We start from the raw sequence: 27,801 nt of genomic DNA, 5'->3' as shown, positions 1-27,801 counted from the left end.
AGCATTATATATTGTAGACTTCATATTACACAGAAAAAATTTAGGGTAGATTAAAATTCTAAATGTTGAAAGTGAAGCCTTCACTTTAGTATAGTAAAGTATAGGAGAATATTATCATCTTGAAACCAATAATATGAAAACATAAAACCTCAGCAGAAGAAAAGAGTTAAAAAAATTAAAGAACCAGTCACAGTCTGAGGGGAGATATTTGCAACACACATGACTGAAAAATGATTTTTATATTTTCATATATTAAAAAAACCAAGAGAAACAACATTTAAACCAAGAAGTAAAAGATAAACAGCCCATTAGAAAACAATGAGCAAAGGATATGAACAGTCATTGCACAGATGAAATAAAACAAATGGCCAGTCAACAGGTAAGCCAATGTTTAACCTCACCACTAATTAGGAAAATCCAAATGAAATGAAAACAACAGTGAGCCACTCCCTAAGGGGATCAGGACAATTTTCACACCAATGTAAGAGCCAAATTGTTACAAGTGCACTCTGTGTGCACCAGTAATCAGATGGCCCAAAGGGCTTGGTCAAATGATGAGGGGAATCTTCTTAGAGAAGCTTTCTCCATAGTACAAGGCAAGGGCTGGCCTAAGTGAGTTATCTGATGTTCTGTGAGAAGTGCTTTCTGGCAGAAGGCTTTCCCACATTCTTGACATTCAAAGGGTCTCTCTCCTCTGTCAATGAGGCATACTTGCACATAGAAGGCATTTCTGCATTCACTTCATTCATAAAGTTTCTCTCCTATGTGAGTTCTCCGATGTTGACACAGGGATTTCTTCATACTGAAGATTTTTCCACATTCACTACATTCATAGGGTTTCTCTCCTGAATGCATTCTCTGATGTTCAATGAGGCGTGCTTTGACATAGAAGGCATTACCGCATTTATTACATTCATAAGGTTTCTCTCCTGTGTGAATTCGCTGATGTATTCCGAGAGATGAGTGCACCCTGAAAGATTTCCCACATTCGTTACACTGATAGGGTTTTTCACCTGTATGAGTTCTCTGGTGATTATTGAGAGTCATCTTCATTCTGAAGCATTTCCCACATTCACCACATTTATAGGGTTTCTCGCCTGTGTGAATTCTTTGATGTTGGTTTAGGGATTTTTTTGCACGAAAGTTTTTCCCACAATCACCACATTCATAGGGTTTCTCCCCTGTGTGAGTTCTCTGGTGTTGAGTAAGGGATATCTTAACACGAAATGTTTTCCCACATTCGCCACATTCATAGGGTTTCTCCCCTGTGTGAGTTCTCTGATGAATCATGAGGGTTGCCTTCTCAGAAAAGGTTTTCCCACACTCAGTGCATTCATAGGGTCTCTCTCCTGTGTGTGTTCTCCGATGCAGAATGAGTTGTGACTTCCTGCCAAAAGATTTTCCACATTCATTACATTCAAAGGGCTTCTCCCCTGTGTGAGTTTTCTGATGAGCAATGAGGTATGATCTTGCACTAAAGGTTTTTGCACATTCACCACATTTATAGGGTCTCTCGCCTGTGTGTATTCTCAGATGTTCAATAAGATTTGATTTCCTGCAGTAAGTTTTCCCACATTCATGACATTCAAAGTTTTTCTCTCCCGTGTGCGTTCTTTTATGTCCAACAAAGCCTGTTCTCTTGTAGAAGGCTTTCCCATATTCAACAGTTTGATCCAAAGTTTGAATCTTCTGATGCTGAAGGTCATTATCATGACTGAGGGCATTACCCCCAACAGAATTGTTGGCACACAGCAGTGAGAGAGAGCCTTTAAAAACAAATCAGATCATATCACTCTCACTCAAAACCCAACATAGGTTTTCCCTTGTCACAGTGTAAAATTAAAATGCTTAACAAAGCCTATAAAAATTCTACATAATTTAGCCCCCAGCTAACTCTCTGATATCACCTCTTAACACTCTCACCACCCACACTTAAGCCACACCAGCATCTTTGCTGTTCCTATGATATATTGCTCAGACTAGGCTTGGCACTTACTGTTCTCTCTGCTCAGAATACTAAAATTCCACATGGCTCTGTCTCTCTCACTTCACTGATGTTGGTGCACTAATGTTAACTTCCCCAAAGAGTCTTCTCTGACCACATTCCCCAAAAGCACAAACCCCATCACTGTCTATTCTTATCTTGAATTGATTTTCTTTTCACCACCAAACACCATGTACTTGTTTGTTTCTGGTCTCTTTCCCTCATTAGACTGCAAGCTCCAGGAGAACAGAGATATTACTTTATTCACTACTGGATCCCCACACCTAGAATGTGACCAGCATATAGTTGACCTCATTTAAGATTTGGTAGATGACTAAATGAATGTATGAATGATTGCTTGACAACAGAAGGCATCCAAGGCAATGGAAGGAAGGAAGGCAATTGAGAATACTAAAGAGAGACAGACTAGCTAAGAATAAATGCCTAAGCTGAGGCAGGCAGGGAAAGATAAGAGTGGTAAATGACTACAAAGATTGAGATAAAATAGGAGAGAGCACTTAAGTGTGAGTAGGATATTGGGATGTAGGATTTAGGTATCTAAAGCATATAGACCTTTGTCCTCCGGTCATTTTCAAAGAGCAAGGGCCTGTGAAAGGAGATTCCTGAAAAACACTGCACAAACTTAACCTTTGACCTGAATTCCTGAGCTCTTATTTCCCCTATTTTCCATATGCCTAGTTCTTGCTCACTCACCTGGGTAACCATGGCCTGAGGATTCCTCCTCTAATATCCACAGTTCTTCCCCTCGCTCCAACTTGAAGATCATCTCTGGTTTGGCCACGCAGAGGCCTGTTAATGGGAAATGGCACAGGACGTGGGCCAAGTTGTCTGAGCTTTAGGGCCTCTGATGGAGGAGAAAGGTGCATCTTCATGAGCTGCACAAGGAAGGGCGCCCATTGAAACCTTTCACTGGGGGAAGCGAGAACACACACACTCTTCCTGGTGCCCCAAACTGATAAATCATCTGTGACCCCTTGAATCTAGAACTAAAGTATTACTGAACTCTACAAAGGCTGCCCAGGTTACAGCAACCAAGAAAGGAAACACATGCTACCAGGAGTTACATGGACAATAATCCTCACCCACTGATGCCAGGTTGCTGTAGTTCTCCAGCATCACATCCTTGTGCATGGTCCTCTGGGCAGGGTCCAGTCTGTACCACTCCTGTCGGGTAAAATCCACAGCCACGTCTTCAAATGACACAGATCCCTGTAACAACAATCTGCAATGATCAGAATGGGACACATGGAAAAGATGTGTGGGAACTAATTCTTTCAATAGAGCACTTTTGACAGTTGACTAGAAAAAGCTACACTGGTGTCAACTGAAAAAAAAAAGCACAACGTGAGAGTTGTGGGTTAAGTTTTATTTGGGGCAAAATGAAGACTATAGCTCAGGAGACAGCCTCTCAGATAGCTCTGAGGAACTGCTCCGAAGAGGCAAGGGGGGAGGTCAGTATATATGTGATTTTGGTGAAGGAGGTACATGCAATTAAGCACACATCTTGGTAGAAGGTTGCTGCTAGTCAGAAGGAGCAGATGTTTCCGTTAATGGTTTTAGTGCTTTGCTAGATATGAGAAGATGCAAGAAATTGAGTTCAGAAAATTTTCTCCTGAAAATACCTAACTATCTGAAGGCCTGCTCTGCCAGTTTTTCCCAGAGCACAGAGTACCTCATTCCTGATCTCCACCCTGAACTCCTTTCAGGGTATGTTGAAGGTCAGCGACTGCAGTGGCTAGTGACTTCATCCTTGTAGAGGCAGATAGCAAGTGACAATTTTTAGCTGGCACTGGAAACCTGACCCTGTCTTGCTTGATACTATACTTTGGGGGAAGAAAACACAGAACAGTCCTGCTAGTGTATTAATTTTTCAATTCATGGAGAAAAGACCACTGACTACTTAGTTAACACTCTGTGCCTGGACCTGTCCCAATTGCTGGGGAAACAAAGATAGAGTGCCTGCTCTCAAGGAGCTCGTACCCCAATAAGGAGACTTGCACAGGCATGCCGTGTTTTACTGCACTTCACTTTATTGTGCTTCACAGATATCACGTTTTTTACAAACTGAAGGTTTGTGGCAACCCTGTATTGTCAGATGATGGTTAGCATTTTTAAGCAATAAAGTATTTTTTAATTAAGGTATGTACATTGGTTTTTTTAAACATAATGTTATTACACACTTAATAGACTACAGTATAATGCCAATGTAACTTTTATATGCACCGGGAAACCAAAAAATTCATGTGTCTCGCTTTATTGAGATATTTTCTTTATTGCAGTGGTCTGGAACCAAACCTCCAATATTTCGGAGGTATGACTGTATGTGAACACACACCTGCGATGAGATGTTACAGGAGCTATGCTGGACATGTGTACAGGGTGCAATGGGCTTTCACAAGGGATGGAATAAGATTCCACCTTGTGTTACTGGGGAGGTAGAGCTTTGAATCCTTAAACAAGAATATAATCTCCCTCACGAACATGGGGCAGTAGTATGAGAAAAGGCAGGAAGACATGAAACACACATGGTGATTTACAGAACTACAAATAGCACAGTATGACAGGAAAACAGTGCTTTGGGCTGTGATGAGATAAAGGGCTAGAGAGATATTCAGGGGCAGACAGTGGAGGGATTTTCACCTTTTTTTTTTTCTGTAGATCATCAATCTCCAAAATACTTGACTCTTTATATGATCAGAATATTTTCTGACCTTCACACAATATAGTTAGATTTATAAGTTATACAGAAGTACTGTCAAGTAGGAGAAAGGGAGAGAATATTACTCCCAGGATAAAAGCATGAACAGCTGGGTTGAGGCTGGTGCCACAATATTGAGAGTAGCAAAACAGGAAAGACAGTTGGTTGGCAGAAGGGGAAATTGAGATAGATCTTGGACCTGAGCTGGAGTGTTTATGTCACATACTGATAGAGACATCCAGCTGGAAGGTGCATATATGATGCTGGATCTGTGAGAGGAGGCTAGGATAGATGAAGGATTGAGAGACAGTAGCATTTCAGCACTAGCTGAAGCCACCAGAATAAACTGGGTGGCTAGGAGAACACAGAGCTTGAGAGAGGCATCAAATACAGAGTCAGCAGGTACACCAATATGACATGAAGACTGAAAGGGGGTGGGAGGGGATCTTGTGGGACAGAGAAAATGAGAAAAAGCCTCTTTTCTTTCTCATGCAGTCCTGCCCCAAAGTAAATCCCAGTGCCAAAGATGCAACCTTGCAGCAGCAGGCCCCTCAAACTCTAAGGGAGAGGAATCCTCTTCTTTGGCCAGAGGAATAGTGGTCTGAAGAGTATGGGAAGGATCCCCATTGCCTTTTTTCTAACCTCTCACCACTTGGCCCCAAGGGTAAACCTAGTTGCAGAAAGTGAGTGCCAGGACGGAGATGAAAGCCCCAACTGTCCAGCTAGAGGACCAAGATGGGGAAGCCCTGGGAACAGGGGTGTGGGGGAGATTGCCCTAACAATATAGCTTCAAAATACATGAAGCAAAACTGAAAGAAGAAATGGGACAATCCACAAATACGGCTGCCAACTTTCGTCACCTCTTTTAGTGATGAGTGAAAATCAACAAGGATACAGAAAAACTGAACACCACCAATCATCCAATGAATTGTAGAACATTTCACTCAAAAACTGAGATTAACTGTTTCTTCAAGTACACATGGAATATTCACCAAGCTAGACCATATACTGGATCATAAAACAAACCTCAACACAATCAAAGGGCCCACTGGATACCAAGGAAAATTGACTTGGAACAATCAACTCTGAGATATATCCTAATTAAAACCATTAGAATTTAAAGGCAAAGAAAAATATTCCTCAGGGCCTCCAGGCAAAAGAATTCGATCAGCATCAATTTCTCAAAAACAATGTAGAAAGCAAGGCAACAGTAGAACAGCACATTCAAGAAACTTAAGGAAAGAAAGTACAAATAAAGGAAATTATATCCAGCCAAGATACCCTTCAAGTATCAAGGCCATCAGAAAAAGTTTTGAATAGGCCAGAATATGTGTGCCCTTCCTAAGGAATTTGCTAGAGCTGCACTGTTTAATATGGTAGCCACTAACCACATGTGGCTATCTGAGTTTAAATTTTGATGAATTAAAATGGAATAAAATTAAAAATTCAGTTCCTCAGTCACACTAGGCACATTTCCAGTGCTCAGTAGCCACATGTGGCTGGTTACAGTACTGGACAGTACTGGACAGCACAGATACAGAACGTTCCCAACACTGAAGGAAGTGTTACTGGATAGCACTATACTAAACAATGAGCTTCAACCAAAAACAATGAATGGGAAAATTCTGGCAAAAGGACTGACAGTAAGCATTTCATATATTTAACGGTAAAGCTAAGACTAAAATAAGGCTGGGGTCATGGGTTGAAGGATAATGTATAAACATTAAGTGTCCTGACAAAGTAGAAAAAATACAACTAAAATATGGGAGGAGAAGAGAAAGAAAAAGGGGGAAACTGAATAAGATCACTTACTGCTGTATAGGTAACAGATGAGAGACAAATTAGATGGTAAAAGATTAATTTTAAAAATAAATTAAATTGGTAAAGCCATTATGGAAAACAATGTGAAGATTTCTCAAGTAATTAAAACTAGAACTACTGTATGATCCAGTGGTCCTGCTTCTGGGTATATATCCAAAGGAAATGAAATCACTACCCCGAATAGGTATCTGCACTCCCATGTTCATTGCAACATTATTTGCAATAGCCAATATATGGAAATAACCGAAGTGTCCATCAGTGGATGAATGGATAAAAAAGATCTGGTATATATAGAGCGGAGTAGTATTCAGCCATGAGAAAGAAGGAAATCCTGCCATTTGCAACAACATGGATGAACCCGGAGGACATTATGCTAAGTGAAATAAGTCAGACAGAAAGACAAATATTGTATGATCTCACTAATATGTGGAATCTAAAAAAAAAATTAAAAAGTCAAACTCAGAAGCAAAGAGTAGAATGGTGGTTACCAAGTGTATGGGGGAAATGAGGAGAGATGTTGGTCAAAGATTATAAAATTACACTTATGTAGGATGAATAAAGTCTAGAGATCTAATATACAAGCATGATGACTATACTTAACACTGTATTGAACAATGGAAATATTCTAAGAGAGTAAATTTCAGGTGCACTCATCACACACAAAAAATGGTAACTATGTAAGGAGATGATATGTTAATTAGCTTAACTGTAGGAATCATTTCACTATGTATATGTATATCAAATCATCATGCTGTACACCTTAAATATATACAATTTTATAAATAAATATGTAAATAAAAAGAAAGATAAAAGGGTTGACTAAGAGTACTATAAAAAGGATTAACACAAAGGTAACCACCAGCATAAAAATACAAGTCTTCCTAACTACCAAAAAAAAGTTTAGAGGAAACACTCAATAGAAAAAGAAACACAGTAAATATAACAAATACACACAGTAATTACATCATAAGATAAAATGAGAGAACTGAGAACATATTTGTATTATTTATATTACCAAACAGTAATACAAATAAATGTGAATGGGCTTACTTCATCTATTAAAAGAAAAAGGTTTTCGAGCTTCGCTGGTGGCTCAGTGGTTGAGAATCTGCCTGCCAATGCAGGGGACACGGGTTCGAGCCCTGGTCTGGGAAGATCCCACATGCCGCGGAGCAACTGGGCCCGTGAGCCACAATTACTGAGCCTGCGCGTCTGGAGCCTGTGCTCCACAACAAGAGAGGCCACGACAGTGAGAGGCCCACGCACCGCGATGAAGATTGGCCCCCGCTTGCCGCAACTAGAGAAAGCCCTCGCACAGAAATGAAGACCCAACACAGCCATAAATAAATAAATAAATAAATAAATAAATAAATAAATAAAATTAAAAAAAAAAAAGAAAAAGGTTTTCACATTGCCTTGTAAAGCAGAACCCAACACAATGCTGTATGCAAGAGACATGCTTAAAATGGTCTTTCAAAAAGGCTAAAGTTAAAAAGATGGACAAAGATTTAACAAATGAAAACAATATAAAAGCAGGGATTGAAATCCTGATACCAGACAGAGTAGAATTCCAAAAGCAATTATACAAGATAAAGTAGGATACTTCGTAATGTTACAAGCCCTGTTCACAATGAAGATATAACAATAAAGATATTTGTAAATATCTATGCACAAAGTAACACAGCAAAAGCCTACATAAGCTGAAAACTACAGAGATACAAGAAGAAATAGAAGCTTTCTCTAATGGGAGACTTTTAAAGAGAGAGAAAAAGGGAGGGAGGGAGGAAGGAAGGGAGAGAGAAGGAAAGAACAAAAGAAAGAAACACTATACCCAGATCATACAGAATATACTTTTTCTCAGGTGTACATGGAACATTCACAAAACTTGATCATATACTAGGGCACAAAGAAAACAATCTCAGTAAGTTCCTTAAAATTGAAATATTACAAGCAACACTGATCACAATCAATAAAGAAATTTAAGAACTAAAAGTGGACAAGCTGATTCTAAAATTAATATAGAAATAAAACCACAAGACTTAGACTAGTCAGAGCAATTTTGAACAAGAAGAAAAAAGTTAGAGGACTGACATTACCTCATTTCAAGACTTATAAAGCTACAGTTTTCAAAACAGTGTAGTATTTTTGTAAAGATATACATGAGAGGGACTTCCCTGGTGGTCCAGTGGGTAAGACTCCACGCTCCCAATGCAGGGGGCCCAGGTTCAATCCCTGGTCGGGGAACTAGATCCCACATGCATGCCGCAACTAAGTCCACATGCCACAACTAAAAAAAAAAAAAAAAAAAAAAAAAAAAGATCCTGCATGCCGGAACAAAGATCCCACATGCCGGAACAAAGATCCTGCGTTCCGCAACTAAGAGCTGGTGCAGCCAAAATAAATAAATAAATTTTAAAAAAAAGATATCCATGAGACAAAATAGAGTTTAGAAATAGATTCACACATATATGATCAATCGATGTCTGACAAAGGTGTCAAGAATATTCAGTAGGGACCTCCTAGAGAAATGGAAATAAAAACAAAAATAAACAAATGGGACCTAATGAAACTTTAAAGCTTTTGCACAGCAAAGCAAACCATAAACAAGACGAAAAGACAACCCTCAGAATGGGAGAAAATATTTGCAAACGAAGCAACTGACAAAGGATTAATCTCCAAAATATACAAACAGCTCATACAGCTCAATATCAAAAAAACAAACAACCCAATCCAAAAATGGGCAGAAGACCTAAATAGATATTTCTCCAAAGAAGACACACAGATGTCCTAACAGACACATGAAAGGATGCTCAGCATCACTAATCATTAGAGAAATGCAAATCAAAACTACAATGAGGTAAAAAAAAAAAAAAAACTACAATGAGGTATCACCTCACACCAGTCAGAATGGCCATCATCAAAAGATCTACAAACAATAAATGCTGGAGAGGGTGTGGAGAAAAGGGAACCCTCTTGCACTGTTGGTGGGAATGTAAATTGATACAGCCACTATGGAGAACAGTATGGAGGTTCCTTAAAAAACTAAAAATAGGACTACCATACGACCCAGCAATCCCACTACTGGGCATATACCCCGAGAAAACCATAATTCAAAAACAGTCATGTACCACAATGTTCATTGCAGCACTATTTACAGTAGCCAGGACATGGAAGCAACCTAAGTGTCCATGGACAGATGAATGGATAAAGAAGATGTGGCACATATATACAATGGAATATTACTCAGCCATAAAAAGAAACGAAATTGAGTTATTTGTAGTGAGGAGGATCGACCTAGAGTCTGTCATACAGAGTGAAGTAAGTCAGAAAGAGAAAAACAAATACTTTATGCTAACACATATATATGGAATCTAAAAAAAAAAAAAAAAAAAAAAAAAGGTCATGAAGAACCTAGGGGCAAGACGGGAATAAAGAGGCAGACCTACCAGACAATGGACTTGAGGACATGGGGAGGGGGAAGGGTAAGCTGGGACAAAGTGAGAGAGTGGCATGGACATATATACACTACCAAATGTAAAATAGATAGCTAGTGGGAAGCAGACGCATAGCACAAGGAGATCAGCTCGGTGCTTTGTGACCACCTCGAGGGGTGGGATAGGGAGGGTGGGAGAGAGACGCAAGAGGGAGGAGATATGGGGATATATGTATACGTATTGCTGATTCACTTTGTTATATAGCAGAAACTAACACAACATTGTAAAGCAATTACACTCCAATAAAGATGTTAAAAAAAAAAAGAATATTCAGTGGGGAAAGGATACTCTTCTCAACAAATGTCTCTGGAACAATCAATCAGACAGTCATATCCAGAAAAACTTCAGAATTCCTGAGGGATATTTACTGAACTGTTAAGACTGGTTATCTCCAGAAGATGAGATTATGAGGACTCTTCAAATTAAAATTTTTATGTTTCTGATCATTTAGTTAAGGTAGTGTCCGTCAGGTTTCTCCATTGTAAAGTTACCAATTTTCCCTATGTAATTAATGAGCAATGTGTAGGAACATACCTTGAAACTATGTAAATATGTTGTTCCTCATTAAACTTTCATCCAATAGCTTTGGCATCCATCAGTGATTCTTGCTTGGCTTAATTATTACTAACTAGAATGGTTGCAAAAGGTTATTTTTCTAACTCCATCATTCTTTCCACATTACTAGTTGCCATTAGACCTTAAGGAAGAGCTTTCCTTGCTCCCTTGTTCATACATTTACTATCAGTATGGACTCAAGGTTTATCTTAGTCTCCAGCCAGGCTCAACACCCAGCTGAGTACCCAAAGGCCATATGCACATATGTGGGTAAATGGCCAGAGGGCAGAGAAGAAAGTTTCCTGGGACTCTTTGACATGTAAGAATAATGCACTGTGATTCCAAAATCTGTTGGTCAAGTCCTAACAGGGGCCACAGTTAGATTAAAAGGATATAGGGATGCAACAGTTGATGGAATTAAGGTGAAAATCTGCATGAAAATGGGAATATTTGAATAGACTTTATGTGAAGTGCATCTCCTTCATCTAAATGTATTCCTGAGATGGATATTTATGTCTGACTGGGGAATACTTCTCCTACGTAGTATTGTAAAACAAGAGGAATATAAGTTCATCCCTTGGCCAGTATTAATTGCACATGATAAATGAGAACCTTTATAATTGCCCAAGCTCATACAAGTTGTTATTTTGAAGCAGTGTAGAAAATGTGTTGGACAAAAAAGGTTACCATTTTAATTAATGACATGTTAGAAGCTGGAGTGCTGGTCCAACAAATTCTCTTAGAATAGCCCTGAGTGGCCCATGAAAAAGGCGGATGGCTCAGGGAGACTAACAGCAGATCATCAAGGCTTAAATAAATTAGTATCACCTAACAGCATCAGTACTTCCTGATATGGTTTCAACAGTGGAAAAATACAGGAAGCTAAAGGAGACTGCTTCTCAGTGACTGATCCTGCAAATGCTTTTTTCCCTATCTCAATATAGGAAGAGTCAACTACAGTTTGCTTTCATGTGGGAAGGATCCTAATTTACATTTACTGTACTGCCAAAATGTTATTTGAATTCACCAGCTGTCATACTTCAACTGTCATAATTTGGTTAGAAGGGATTTAAACTTAATGCAGGTCCCAAGTATAATAATATACTACATTGATGATATCATAATATTGGAAACTGAAGATCGAGCTAGGACTGACTTAAATGCAATAGTGACACATATGATCAACAGAAGCTAGTTGATAAATCCAACAAAAATCTAAGGGCCCACTCAAATGGTGAAATTCTTAGGAATACCCTTGGCAGGAGCCACACGTGACATTCCACAGGCAACAAAAAATGAACTGTTGTTGCCTACTTTTGGTACTAAGAAGAAACACAGCCCATGATCGGGTTATGTGGATTTTGCAGGATGCATGGTCCACATCTGCAAATATTGCTAGCTCCTCTCTATAAAATGACCCAAAAAGAAGGCCATATTTGTATAAGGGCCTGAAAAAAAGTAAGCTATGTCTGAATTGCAAAAAGCGGTAGCTCTCTTGATGTCTTTGGGCATCATGAATGGAACGTTGCTGACAACAGGCAAAAGTGGAATTCAAGAGGGAATCTTATGCTAGAGAAAGAAACATTGTTGCAATAACTCAATTCTGTCTTCTTGATGGTTCTTCCTTTATAAATCAGTTCCCTCTGGATGCTCCTTGAGAAAAAGCATTGCAGTTTACTGCACAGGCAGAAAGACCAACTACATCCATGGTGCACTCTTCCAGGGGAGACATTTGGACACTGTTGGGGATGGTACTTTATCCATGCCACGTCATCTGGACATTGATTAGCAATTTCTTATTTGGTAATGCTCCTCCTGCACAGACTTCTTTGATAACAACATCATCAGAACCCTCAAATTGTGCACCATCTAGCAACTCAGAAAAAAAGAGAACCAGCCAGAAAGGAGTATCAGAAAAGCATGGGGAAGACTTCAAAAAGGAAGAGAGACAGATTAAGGACTCAATGATGGTGAAGATGAAAACACTTGGAATGCAAATTCTATTCAACAGATGTAGTGAGACTAGAACAATATGTGCAATAATCATTGCACTTCTCTTACAATTTAATTCAACTAAAATTCTACTGGGATGTAGGATTGCTTTATGTTTTCCAACTAATCTTTATTTTAAAGTGTCTCTTTAATCCTGCTTAGTGGGTGTGGGTTAAAACTGTAACTCAGAAAAGTCAAGAGAGAAAATAACGACGAACTGGTTGCAAAGTTCCTGCATATGGCAACCAACTGTTAGAAGCCTAAAGAATCTAAAGGTCTTATATATAAAATAGATAAATAAGGTCCTACTGTATAGCAAAGGGAACTATATTCAATATCTTGTAGTAACCTATAATGAAAAAGCATAGATATATATATATATGTATGTATGTATGTATGTATGTATGTATGTATGTATGTATAACTGAATCACTTTGCTGTGCAGCAGAAACTAACACAACATTGTAAATCAACTATACTTCAATTTTAAAAAAAAGAATCTAAAGGTCTGACACAACTACCTTCCATCAACTTTCTTATGTAGTATTTTATGTACCCAGTATCCCTATGCTCTCAGATGGCATGTTTTGTTTAGAAGTATTTTGGTCAAAAACTCTTAAGCCCACACAAAGTAACTGGTATATCACTGAGTAACTTGACTTTGGGTCAGATGCATTTTAATTACCCAATCAGAGGATAATATATGTTCACCCTTTCTCTTATCACTCATTAACTGTAAGCAAAATCTTACAGGTTTTAATCTTACTTAAACACTGAATGAAAAAAATATTTTCAAAAAGAGAAAAAGCCATAGGAGTCCTGTAATAGCATTTATGACAAAGTTGTGATTGAAGATACTGTTTCCATCATCCATATGAAGATCCATCAAAAGATTTCTTAACTCTCAAGTATCAGGAAATCTTTACTATAGAGGAATTATCGATTTCTCTGTGGGGGCATTGAAATTCATGTGTTTGATTGGACTTCTAACTCTGTTATGTCGTCCCAGAATATCAGAGATAAATCTAGACTTCGAAGTTTCTAATTGTGTAGGATTGTTGACCAACATGCCTACATTCTAGAACTTGTTTTGATATTTTCTTCTTTTTATTTCCCTTCCTTTTATCCTAATATTTGTCTATTTATACTTAGAAGCTCCCTAAAAACCACAGGAAAACAAAATTAATAAGTAAATAAATGAACAAATAAAAACTGGCTGGAGATGTGGCCATCTCTAACTTTTTTGGAAGATCTGGGAAGGAAGAGCTGGAGAGGGGTAGAGCACTGATCAGGAAAAAGTTGCCATGCATTGCCCAGAATCATCAGCCTCCAAACAGTATTACCATTTAGTGTGAAGAGGAAGATTTTTCACTGTCATCCACTGAATTCCTTACAATTTAGTGAACCCTCTCCTGTGACACAAAAATTCAATTTCCCAAAAAATATCTTTAACAACTAATCATGGATGTACATAAAGAAACAAATCAAGGAGTTTCACCATCAAATTGTCAATTATAATGAAAACTTACCACCATTGCAAGTGCTCAAAGGATGGAGTGCTATGTAACCACTAAAATTATGTGGAAAATTGTTTCTGGACGTGGAAAAATATTTATCTAACACTCCCAATGTTTCTTTTTTTTAGAAAAGGTAACCATTCTTATTAGTTTTACTTCATTTGCCATTATTTTTTATATTATAGGATAAACCAAGAAAGTAATTGTGTTAATGTCATTATAACACCTCCACCAAAAAAAGATATGTAAGTATAATAGCAAAGAAGTAAAAGTTCTGTAATTTTAATCTGAACTGGAAATGAGCTCTGTATTTTTTTTCTCTCTTAAGAAGTAGGCTGATTTCTGCTTCTGGGAAAATAGAGTAAATATACTTTTCCCCATTCCTCCTGCTAAGTATGACTAAAAACTCTGAACACCATATACAAAACAAAGTTCTAATTCAAAAAAATACACGCACCCTAATGTTCATAGCAGCACTATTTACAATAGTCAAGACACAGAAGCATCCTGTATCCATCAACAGATGAATGGATAAAGAAGATGTGGTGTATATATATATAGTGCCACTTGGCACTAATGAGGTGACACCCTCTCTTCCCCAGCTGGAGTGAAGTCAGAGGAAGCCAGCTAAAACAGGTTTAAATAAGAACAAGATTCTCATAGCATAATACCAAAAATGCCTAGGTTTCAATTGACTATCAAGAACCAGAAAAATCTCAAACTGAATGAAAAAAAAATCAATAGGTATCAAGACTGACATAATAGAGATAATTATCCAGCAAAGATTTTGAATCAGTCATCACAAAAACGCTTCAGTGAGCATGTCTCAGGAAAAAAATAGAAGATATAAAAAAGACCCAAATGGGCTTCCCTGGTGGCGCAGTGGTTGAGAGTCTGCCTGCCAATGCAGGGGACGTGGGTTCGAGCCCTGGTCTGGGAAGATCCCACATGCCGCGGAGCAACTAGGCCCGTGAGCCACAATTGCTGAGCCTGCGCGTCTGGAGCCTGTGCTCCGCAACAAGAGAGGCCGCGATAGTGAGAGGCCCGCGCACCGCGATGAAGAGTGGCCCCGCTTGCCGCAACTAGAGAAAGCCCTCGCACAGAAACGAAGACCCAATACAGCCATAAAAAAATTAATTAATTAATTTTTAAAAAAAAAAGACCCAAATTGAAATTTTAGACCTAACAAACACAATAACTAAAATTAAAAACTCAATGGGTGGGGGCTTCCCTGGTGGCGCAATGGTTAAGAATCCGCCTGCCAACGCAGGGGATGTGGGTTCGAGCCCTGGTCTGGGAAGATCCCACATGCCACGGAGCACCTAAGCCCATGCACCACAACTACTGAGCCTGCGCTCTAGAGCCCACGAGCCACAACTACTGAGGCCTGCATGCCACAACTACTGAAGCCTGTGTGCCTAGAGCCTGTGCTCTGCAGCAAGAGAAGCCATTGCAATGAGAAGCCCTCGCACAGCAACGAAGAGTAGCCCCCGCTCGCCACAACTAGAGAAAGCCCACGCACAGCAACGAAGACCCAACACAGCCAAAAAATAAATAAAAAACAAACCAAAAAAAAACACAAAAAAACCTCAATGGATGGCCTCAACAACAGAACAGAGGGGACAGAGGAAAGACTCAGTGAAATGGAACACAGAAGAATAGAAATTACCCGGACAAAATTAACTGGAAAAATACTGCCTCAGGGACCTGTGGGACTATAGCAAAAGAACCAATATTCATGTTATCAGAACACAAAAAGGAAAGGAGAAGGAGGATGGGGCTTAAAAAGTACACGAAGAAATAATGGCTGAAAACGTCCCAATTTGGCGAAAGACATAAATTTACAGATTCAAGAAACAGAGCAAACCACAAATAGGATAAAACAAAAGAAAGCCACACCAAGACACATCCTTAAACTTCTGAAAACTAAAGATTAAAATATATGTACTGAGGGACTTCCCTGGTGGTCCAGTGGTAAAGAATCCACCTTGCAATGCAGGGAACGTGGGTTCGATCCCTGGTCAGGGAACTAAGATCCCACATGCCGTGGGGCAACTAAGCCCACGTGCCACAACTACTGAGCTCGTGCATCTCAGCTAGAGCCTGCATGCCACAAACTACAGGGCCCATGTGTTCTGGAACCAGTGCGCCACAACTACAGAACCCACGCACCTTGGAGCCTGTGTGCCACAACTAGAGAAGAGAAAACCCACACGCCACAGCTAGAGAAAGCCCACGCGCCACAATGAAGAGCCTGCGCCCCACAACAAAAGATCCCACTTGCCTCAACGAAGATCCCACATGCTGCAACTAAGACCCGACACAGTCAAAAATAAATAAATAAATTAAATAAATAATAAATCAATCTTAAAAAAATAAAAATAAAATAAAATATATGCACTGAAAGCCATGAGAGAGAAACAACACCTTACAAAACAATGTGAATGACAGCAGATTTCGCATCAGAAACCACAGATGCCATAGGAGGTAGCATAACATTTTTCAAGTGCTGAAAGAAAAGAACTGTCAACACAGAATCCTATACCTAATGAAATATCCTTCAGGAATGAAGGAGAAATAAAGACATTCTCAGATGAAGGAAAACTAATAGAATTTGTCACCAGCAGACTTACCTTAAAAGAATGGCTAAAGGAAATTCCCTAAACAGAAAATGAAAGATAAAATATAGAATCTTGGAACACCACAAAGTAAGAAAGAATACAGTAAATGAAAATGTGGGTAAGTGCAATAGACTTTCCTTCCCCTCTGGAGTTTTTAAATTACGTTTGACAATTAAAGGAAAAAAATTTTAACACTGTTTGATCTGGTTCTAAATGTATGTAGACAAGATATTTAAGACAATGATAAACAGGAGACTGCAAAGGGGATTAAAGGGAGGCAAGGTTTCTACATTTCACTCAAACTGGCAAAATGATGATAGCAATAGACAATGATAAGTTATGTGTATATAATGTAATATCTAGAGCAACCATTAAATGAGCTATACAAAGAAATACACTCAAAAACACTATACGTAAATCAAAATGGAATTCTAAAATATGCTCAAGAAACTGACAGGAAGACAGGGAAAAATAAAACAGAAAACAAAGCAGAGAGAACAAACAGAAAAGAAAAATAGTAAATGTAGGCCTAACATATCATTAATTTCATTAAATGTGAATGGTCTAACTACACCAAGTAAAAGACAGAGACTCATAGAAAGGATTAAAAACATGACTCAACTGTATGGTATCTAAAAGAAAGTCACTTCAAATATAGCGATATAGGCAGGTTGAAGGAAAAAGTATGGAAAAAGATATATCATGCAAACATTAATTAAAAGAAAGCAGAAGTATTGTCCACTATACCTCAATAAAGCTAGACGCATGAGTAGCTATATTAATATCAGATAAATTAGAATTTAGAAAAAAAATTTACCAGACACAGAGAGAGATATATAATGATAAAAAAGTCAATCCATCAAGAAAAACAAAGCAATTCTAAATGTGTATGCAGCAAATACAGAAGCAAAAGCTGATGAAACTGAAAGGAGAAGTAGACAAATTATAGTTGGAAACTTCAACACCCCTTCTCTCAACAATTTACAGAACAGCTAAACAGAAAATGAGCATTCTCAACAACACAATGACCCAACAGGATCTAACTGACACTTACAGAACACACCACCCAACAACAGCAGAACACACATTCCTTTCAAGTGTCCATGGAACATATAGCATATCTTGGGCCGTAAAACGAACCCCAACAATTTTAGAAGAATTGAAATTATACAAGTTATTTTTTCTGATTACACGGGAATCAAACTAGAAATCAATAACAGAAAGATAACAAGAAAATTTCCATACACTTAGAAATGAAACAACACACTTCTAAATAATCCATGGTTCAAAGAGGAAGTCTCAAAGGAAATCCAAAAAATACAATGAACTGAATGAAAATGAAAAAAATACATATTTACAATTTGTGGAACACATCTAAAGCATTGCTGAGAGGAAAATATACAGCACTAAATGCATACATTTCAAAGAGGAAAGTCTCAAATCAAAGATTTAAGGTCCCACACCAAAAACCTAGAAAAAAAGACCATATTGAGGATAAGTTAAGAGTACAAACTTGGAACTAGTAGATAAATAAGTCCAAGAGAGCTAATGCACAGAATAGTGATTATAGTCAACAATACTGTATTATACAAAGTTGCTAAGAGACTAGATTTTAACTGTTACTGCCACAAAAAAGAAATGATAATTATGTGATGTGATTGAGGTGTTTGCTAATGCTACAGGGATAATCATATTGCAATATATAAATGTATCAAGTCAACACATTGTCACTTGTTTTTTTTGGCTGCACAGGACAGCTTGCGGGATCTCAGCTCCCCCATCAGGCATTGAACCCAGGCTGCAGCAGTGAAAGCCTGGAATCCTAACCACTAGGCCACCAGGGAACTCGCAACACATTGTCACTTTAAACTTACATAATGTTATATGCCAATTATATTTCAATTTAAAAATAAAGAAAAAAAGACCAAAATAAACCCAGAGCACAGAACGGGAAGAAAATAATAGAAAAGAACAGAAATTAATGAAGCTGAACAGAAAAACAATAGATAAAAATCAATGAAAGAAAGAGCTGGTTCTTTGAAAATATCAATAAAATTGATAAACTTTTAGTAAGACTGACAAAAAAAAAGAGAGAGGACACAAATTACCAATATCAGGAATGAAACAAAGAATATCACTACAGACCCAGCGGACATCAAAAGAGAAATTACTATGAACAATTCTACACTTATAACTTAGATGAAATGAACCAATTCTTCAAAAACCACAAACGACCACAAGTCATCCAATATGAAATAGATAATTTAAGTAGCCCTGTACTATTAAGGAAAATTTATCCATAATTTAAAACTCATAAAAGAATCTAAAAAGAATGGATATATGTATATGTATAACTGATTCACTTTGCTGTACAGCAGAAACTAACACAACATTTTAAATCAACTATACTCCAATAAAAGTTTTTAAAAATAAAAAATAAAACTCACCCAAAAAAAGATATCTCTGGCCAGATGGTTTCCCTGGAGAATTTTACCAAACTTTTAACGAAGAATTAACACAATTACATAATCTCTTACAGGAAACAGAAGAGGAGGTAATTCTTTCAAACTCATTCTATGAGGCTAGTATTTTCCTAGGATAGGTGAAAAGGGGCCCCCAAAAGATATCCACATCCTAATCCTTGGAATCTATGAATATCACCTTACATGGCAAAAATAAAAAGGTCTTTGCAGATGTGATTAAGGATCTTCCGATAAGGAGAGTATCTTGTATTATCCAGGTGGGTTCTAAATGTGATCACATGTATCCTTACAAGAGGGAGGCAAAAGAAGATTTGACGCACACAGAGGCAGCGATGTGAAGACAGTAGAGAGATATTTGAAGATGCTGGCCATGAAGAATGAAGAGATGAAGTAACAATCCAAGGAATAGCTGCAGCCCCCAAAAGCTGGAAGAGGCAAGAAACAGATTCTCCCCCAGAGCCTCTGCAGGGAGTAAAGCCCTGTCAACACCTTGATTTTCGCCCAGTGATGCTTATTTTGGATTTCTGGCCTTTAAAACTATGAGAGAATAAATTTCTGCTGTTTTAAGCCACCAAGTTTGTGGTAATTTGTTACAGCAACCACATGAAACTAACACATTCCCTGATTACAAAACTGGATGAATATAGTATAAAAAAGAAAACTACACACCAATATCACTCATGAATATAGAGGCAAAATTTCTTGACAAAATATTAGCAACTATAATTCATTAATATATTAAAGGAATTATATACCATGACCAATTAGGGTTTATTCCAGGGATGCAAGACAGGTTCAATATTCAAAAATCAATCCATATACTCCACCATGTTAACAGGATTTTAAAAATCACGTGATTGTATCAATCAATATAGAAAAAGCACTTGAAGAAATCCAACACTCATTCCTGCAAAAACCAGAATAGGAATAGAAATACAGAGTAACACCCTCAATTTGATAAACAGCATCTAAAACAAAACTACAGCTAACATTATACTTCATGATAAAAGACTGAAGAACAAGAGCAAGGCAAGGATGTCTATTCGCATGACTCTTATTCAACATAGTGCTGGAAGTTCTAACCATTACAATAAGGCAAGAAATGGAAATGAAAGGCATACAGAATAAAAAGGAAGAAATTAAACTGTCTCTATTTCCAGATGAAAAGGTCATAGAAAGCATAGAAAAACACACAAAAACCAAGTGTTTTTCTATATGTTAGCAATGAAAACGTGGACTCCAAAATAAAAAATATGAAACCATTGATAATTACTCAGAAGTATGAAACACGTAAGTATAACCCTAACAAAACTAAAAGTTGCAGTAAGTTAAATTGCTGTTTACTTATTTGCAGTAAGTTCACTTCTTGCAGTAAGTTAAATACTGCAACACACTAGCAATCTTGAGAAAGAAGAACAAAGCTGGAGGCATTACACTATCTGATTTAAAACCCTTGAACAATGCAGGATTAGGGGCATTGACCCTCTGAGCAGTTGAAAGTCCATGTATAACTTATAGTTGGCCCACCATATACTTGGTTCCTCCTTATCCCCAGTTTCTCTGTATCCACAGATTCAACCAACTGTAGATCGTGTAGTACTGTAGTATTTACTATTGAAAATAATCCACATATAAGTGGATCCACACAGTTCAAACCTGTGTTGTTCAAAGGTCAACTATATATTACAAAGCTACAGTAATCAAAACAGTATGAGAGAAAACTATAACTCAAAAAGTTACATGCACCCCAATGTTCACTGCAGCACTATTTACAATAGCCAAGACATGGAAGCAACCTAAATGTCCATCGACAGAAGAATGGATAAAGAAGATGTGGTATATATATACAATGGAATATTACTCATCCATAAAAAAGAATCAGATAATGCCATTTGCAGCAACATAGATGGACCTGGAGATTATCATACTAAGTGAAGTAAGCCAGACGAAGACAAATATCTTATGATATCACTTATATGTGGAATCTAAAAAAAGATACAGGGAGTTCCCTGGTGGTCTAGTGGTTAGGATTCAGCACTTTCACTGCTGTGGCCTGGGTTCAGTCCCTGGTGGGAGAACTGAGATCCCGCAAGCCTGGTGGCACAGCCAAAAAACAAAAAAAGACAGATACAAATGAACTTATTTACAAAACAGAAACAGACTCACAGACACATAAAACAAACTTATGGTTACCTTATGGTTACTTATGGTTACCTCCCCTTTACCAAAGGGGAAAGGGAGAAGGGATAAATTAGGAGTTTGGGATTAACATATACACACTACTATCTATATAAAATAGATAACCGGGGCTTCCCTGGTGGCGCACTGGTTGAGAGTCTGCCTGCCAATGCAGGGGACACGGGTTCGAGCCCTGGTCTGGGAGGATCCCACATGCCACGGAGCAACTAGGCCCGTGAGCCACAACTACTGAGCCTGCACGTCTGGAGCCTGTGCCCTGCAACAAGAGAGGCCGCGACAGTGAAAGGCCCGTGCACCGCGATGAAGAGTGGCCCCCGCTTGCCACAACTAGAGAAAGCCCTCGCATAGAAACAAAGACCCAACACAGCCAAATAAATAAATAAATAAATAAATAAATAAATCAGGAGCTCTAAAAAAAAAAAAAAGAAATCAATTAAAAAAAAATAGATAACCAACCAACAAGGACCTACTGTATAGCACAGGGAACTATACTCAATATTTTGTAATAACCTATAAGGGAAAAGAATCTAAAAAATTTATATATATATATATATATATATATATATATATATATATAACTGAATCACTGTGCTGTACACTGAAACTAATACAACATTTTAAATCAACTATACTTCAATTAAAAAGATAAAAATAAAAATAAATAAATAAATTTAGTGAAAAAAAACCCAGTATGGTATTGGCATAAAAACAGACACAAACAACAACAGAACAGAATAAAGAGCCCAGAAATAAACCCATGCATATATGGTCAATTAATTTATGACAAAGGATCCAAGAATATACAATGGGAAAAGGACAATATCTCCAAAAAATAGTGTTGGGAAAACTGGACAGCCACATGCAAAAAATGAAACTGGATTACTATCTTACACCATATAAAAAATTAACTCAAAATGAATTAAAGAGTTGAATGTAAGACCTGAAACCATAAAACTCATAGAAAGCATGGGCAGTAAGTTCCTTGACATCAGTCTTAGCAATGATTATTTTGGATCTGACTCCAACAGCAAAGGCAATAAAAGCAAAAATAAACAAGTGGGACTACATCAAACTAAAATGCTTCTGCACAGCAAAGGAAACCATCAACAAAATGAAAAGGCAACCTACTGAATGGGAGAAAATATTTGCAAATTGTATATCTGACAAGGTGTTAATATCCAAAATATATAAAGAACTCATACAGCTCAATAGCAAAAAACAATCCAATTTAAAAATGGACAGAGGATCTGAATAGACATTTCTCCAAAGAAGACATAGCAATGGCCAACAGGTACATGAAAAGATGCTCAACATCACTAATCATCAGTGAAATGCGAATCAAAACCACAGTGAGCTATCACCTCACACCTGTTAGAATGCCTATTATCAAAAGGATGACAAGTAACAATTGTTGGTGAGGACATAGAGAAAAGAGAACCCTTGTGCACTGTTGGTAGGAATGCAAATTGGTGCAGCCATTATGGAAAACAGTATGGAAGTTCCTCAAAAAATTAAAAATAGAACTACCATATGATCCAGTAATTCCACTTCTGAGTATTTATCTGAAGAAAATGAAAATACTAACTTGAAAAGATATGTGCACTCCCATGTTCATTGCAGCATTATTTACAATAGGCAAGATATGGAAGCAACCTAAGTGTCCATCCAATGGATGAACGGATAAAGAAAATGTGAGATAGATAGAGATATAGATATACACACATACACAATGGAATATTATTCAGCCATGAGTAAGAAAGACATCCTGCTGTTTACAACAACTTGGATGGACCTTGAGGGCATTATGCTAAGTGAAATAAATCAGACAGAGAAAGACAAATAGTGTATGATCTCACTTATATGTGGAATCTAAAACAAAACAAAACAAACAAAAAAACAAACTCATAGATATAGAGAACAGATTGGCGGTTGCCAGAGGCAAGAGGAGAGGGTAAAGTGGGTGAAGGGTCAAAAGGTACAAACTTCCAGTTAAAAAGTAAATAAGTCATGGGGATGTAATGTACAGGCATGGTGACTATAGTTAATAATATTATATTGCATATCTGAAAGCTGCTAAGAAAGTAAATCTTAAAAGTTCTCATCACAAGAAAAAAAATTCTGTAACTATGTATGGTGATGGATGTCAACTAGACTTACCATGGTGATCATTTAACAATACATACAAATATCGAATCACTATGTTGTATATCTGAAACTAATATAATATTGTAAGTCAATTATCCCTCAATTTAAAAATAAATAAATAAATAAAAGTATGGTATTGGTAAAAATAGACAAATTTATCAATGCAACAAATAGAGAGCCAGAAAATAGACCCACACAAATATAGACAACTGATCTTTGACAAAGGAACAAAAGCGATTCAATGGAGAAAGGACAGCCTTTTCAGTAAATGGCGTTGAAACAATTTGATATCCATATGCAAAAAGAAAATATCTAGACACAGTCCTGACAACTTTCACAAAAATTAACTCTAAATGGATCTTAGACTTATAGGCAAAATGCAAAAATATAAAACTTCTGCATATAGGGAGTTTCCTGGTGGCCTAGTGGTTAGGATTCCAGACTTTCACTACTATGGCCCAGGTTCAATCCTTGGTCAGGGAACTGAAATCCCACAAGCTGCACGGCGTGGACAAAAAAAAAGAAAGAAAACTTCTGCAAATAACAGGAGAAAATCTAAGTGACTTTGGGTTTGGCAGTGTTTTAAAATATAACACCAAAAGTACGTTACATGAAAGAAAACTGACAAGTTGGACTTTATTGAAATTTTAAAATTGTGCTCTGTGAAAGACACTGTTAAGAGAATAAAGAGACAAGCCCAGAACAGGAGAAAATACTTGCACAACACATATCTGATAAAATGACTTGTATTTAAAAATATACAAAGAGGGACTTCCCTCGTGGTCCAGTGGTTAAGAATCTGTCTTGCAATTCAGGGCACACCAGTTTGATCCCTGGTCAGGGAACTAAGATCCCACATGCTGCAGAGCAACTAAGCCCACGTGCTGCAACTACTGAGCCCACGCACTCTGGAGCCAGTGTGCCACAACTACAGAGCCCATGCACTCTGGAGCCCACACACCACAACTAGAGGGAAGCCCGTGCGCCCCAACGGAGAACCCACGCACTGCAACAAAAGATCCCGCCTGCCGCAACTAAGACCCACCCAACACAGCCAATAAATAAATAAATAAATAAATAATTTTTTAAAAAAATTTCTTTTTTTTGGCTGTGTTGGGTCTTCGTTTCTGTGCAAGGGCTTTCTCCAGTTGCGGCGAGCGGGGGCCACTCTTCATCACGGTGCGCGGGCCTCTCACTGTCGCGGCCTCTCCCATTGTGGAGCACAGGCTCCAGACGCGCAGGCTCAGTAGTTGTGGCTCACGGGCCTAGCCGCTCCGCGGCATGTGGGATCTTCCCGGACTGGGGCACGAACCCGTGTCCCCTGCATTGGCAGGCAGATTCCTAACCACTGCGCCATCAGGGAAGCCCCTAATAAATATTTTTTAAAAATTTTTTAAATAATAAAATAAAATATACAAAGAACTCTTAAAAATCAACAATAAGAAAACAAACAACCCCATTACAAAATGGGCAAAAGATCTGAATAGACACTTGACCAAAGAAAATATACGGATGGGAAATAAGCATGTAAAACCATGTCCAACATCATTTTTCATTATGGAATTTCAAATTAAAACAACAATAAGATACCACTACACACTTATTAGAATGGTTAAAATTCAAAAAACTGACAGTACCAAATCCTGGCAAAGATGTGAAGCAACAAGAATGTTCATTCATTGCTGGTGAGAATGAAAATGATGAAAAACTGTGGAAGACAGTTTGGTAGTTTCTTACAAAGTCTTACCATATGACCCACAGTTGCACTCCTAGTCATTTACCCAAATGAATGGAAAACTTATGTCTACAGCATAACCTGTACATACATGTTTATAGCAGCTTTATTCATAATCACCCCACACTGGAAACAACCAAGGTGTCCTTCAATAGGTGAATGGATAAGCAAACTGTGGTACATCCATACAATGGAATATTATTCAGTGATAAAAATAAATGAGCTATCAAGCCATGAAAAGACATGGAGGAAACTTGAATGCAAATTGCTGAGTGAAAGAAGCCAATCTGAAAAGGCCACAGACTGTATGATTCCAACTATATGACATTTTAGAAACGGCAAAGCTATAGAGACAGTAAAAAAGTGTGGTTGCCAGAGTTTCAGGCAGGGGGAGAGGAAAGATGAATGAATAGCTAAAGCACAGATGAAACTGTTCTGTATGAACTGTAATGGTGGATATATGTCATTATGTATTTGTCAAAACACATAGAATGTGTAACACAAAGAGTGAACCTTACTGTAAACTGTTGACTATAATTAATAATAATGTATCAATGTTGGTTAATTGTAACAAATGTACCACACTAATACTACCATCTCAATTATTCTGTAAATCTAGAACTACTAAAAATTAGGTCACTTAATTGTTTTAATGCTCTTAGCATACAATCCAGCAATTGCACTCACGTGCATTCCTTCGATGCAAAAATCTTACACAATCACAGCATCCTTATTCATAACAGCCAAAAACTGGAAACAACCAAGATGTTCTTCAACTAGTGACTGGTTAAGCAAACTGTGGTAAATCCATACCATGGAATGCTATTCAGCAATAAAAAGGAACAAACTATTCATATATGCAACAATCTGGATGCATCTCCAGAGAATTATGCTGAGTAAAAAAAGCCAGTCCCAAAAGGTTACATACTGTATGATTCTACATATATAACACTCTTGAAATAACAAAATTATAGAACTGGAGCACAGATTATTGGTTGCCAGGGGTTAAGGAGGGAGAGGGGGAGGAGGGAAGTGGGTGTGACTATTAAAGTGCAACATGAGAGATCCTTGTGGTAAAGGAAATGTTCTGTATGTCAATATCCTGGTTGTGATACTGTATCAATACCAAGGTTTTGCAAGATGCTATGATGGGGGAAACTGGGTAAACAGTACATCAGTACATTGCATTTGAATCTACAATTATCTCAAAATCAAAATTTGTCTAAAAAATAAAAATTTTTGTCTAAAAAATTTTTTAAAAATAAAAAAATGGGAAAAAAGTAGGCTCCTCTTACTTACCTCAAATGATCTGCCAGGTTGTCCTGGAACCAGGGCAGGAAACCTCTGGGGTGATTTCCCATTAGCTGGCATGTTGACTCCGAGTACCAGCCCACCTTCCAAAGCTGGAGAGGCCTTTGTATGTGGGCTGCAGTCAGAATAAATGGAAGATCCTGCAGCCTCCAATATGCAGAAAGTTCAACAGCTCCACAGAGACACCAACAAATCCTAAAAGGATAGTATCCATGTCATCACTGTCATTCCACATTCACCCCACAAAGTTCAGCAACTCCCACTCTGAGTATTAGTGAGGGTAGATTGTGGAAACAATCATGATATTTGGAGTCAAATTAATGAACTCAGAGTCCGTTACTCTTGGGTGGCTCCACAGGGGGTGCTTCACACTTTACCCAACCAGCTCTTCCCTCAATTCCAGGTTCACGGCAGATTTGGGTTTGGGGAGAAGGTGGAAGTGAGGCAGTGAATGGTGCTGAATGGGGTAGGCAGGGGAAGGACTTGTCCATGGGGTCCTGGTGAGTGACTGTGGAGGCAAAAAACCTGGAAACCTGGTAATCTTAATGAAAGGGGTCTCTTCTGTCCACTTTAATTATTTCACCATTTTAGGGTGAAAAATCCCTCTTAAATTCTTCTGCAGAGAAGCTCTGAGCCTCTTCTTTCCAGAAGATGATTCAACATTAATAATATTTATTAAATCAACAAACTGGGAGGGGGGGGAGGAAACATGCTGCTTTTAACTTACACCAAAAAAGCATTTGACACAATTCAGCAGTCATTACTAATAAAAACTCAAACTAAAATTAGGGAGGAAGTAAATCACTTAAATATCACAAAAATCATTTACAAAACATATCCCTGAAATACTATGCTAAAAAATAAAATGATGAAGCAACTGCCATTAAAATTAGCAAAAAGATAGGGATGTCTGATACAACTCAAAATAGTTTTTTCTGGCTCTAGCTTACACAATAGAAGACGAAATAATCAGAATAAATATTGCAAAGAAATGAAAATGGGGCTTCCCTGGTGGCGCAGTGGTTGAGAATCTGCCTGCTAATGCAGGGGACACGGGTTCGAGCCCTGGTCTGGGAAGATCCCACGTGCCGCGGAGCAACTGGGCCCGTGAGCCACAACTACTGAGCCTGCGCGTCTGGAGCCTGTGCCCCGCAACAAGAGAGGCCACGATAGTGAGAGGCCCGCGCACCGTGATGGAGAGTGGCCCCCACTTGCCACAACTAGA

The 27,801-nt window shown here is 38.1% G+C and overlaps 1 protein-coding gene and 1 pseudogene across 1 annotated transcript; one reads left to right on the top strand and one right to left on the bottom strand.

Moving 5' to 3' along the window:
* Positions 1-372: 372 nt before the first annotated feature.
* ZNF157 (zinc finger protein 157) lies at positions 373-26,680 on the bottom strand. Its single transcript, XM_068532907.1, has 3 exons — positions 26,565-26,680; positions 3,088-3,214; positions 373-1,766 (listed from the first exon to the last, which is right to left on the bottom strand). Exons 1-3 carry the CDS (start codon positions 26,634-26,636, stop codon positions 742-744), a joined length of 1,224 nt encoding a protein of 407 aa, XP_068389008.1. The 5' UTR covers positions 26,637-26,680; the 3' UTR covers positions 373-741.
* Positions 4,319-12,590, top strand: LOC137757377 (UBX domain-containing protein 4 pseudogene; annotated as a pseudogene).
* Positions 26,681-27,801: the final 1,121 nt, after the last annotated feature.

This window comes from Eschrichtius robustus, chromosome X, assembly GCF_028021215.1.
Source record: "Eschrichtius robustus isolate mEscRob2 chromosome X, mEscRob2.pri, whole genome shotgun sequence".
Taxonomy (NCBI): domain Eukaryota; kingdom Metazoa; phylum Chordata; class Mammalia; order Artiodactyla; family Eschrichtiidae; genus Eschrichtius; species Eschrichtius robustus.
The sequence above is the reverse complement of the archived record's forward strand: the minus strand, read 5'-3'. Positions and strand labels throughout refer to the sequence as shown.

Bases quoted from the DNA above. Each gene is read 5' to 3' on its own strand.
- ZNF157 (XM_068532907.1), bottom strand. From the start codon at position 26,636: ATGCCAGCTAATGGGAAATCACCCCAGAGGTTTCCTGCCCTGGTTCCA. The intron at 3,215-26,564 runs GTAAGTAAGAGG...TTGTTGTTACAG, and splicing joins AACCTGGCAGATCATTTGAG to GGATCTGTGTCATTTGAAGA. The intron at 1,767-3,087 runs GTGAGGATTATT...TTGTTTTTAAAG, and splicing joins CAGCAACCTGGCATCAGTGG to GCTCTCTCTCACTGCTGTGT.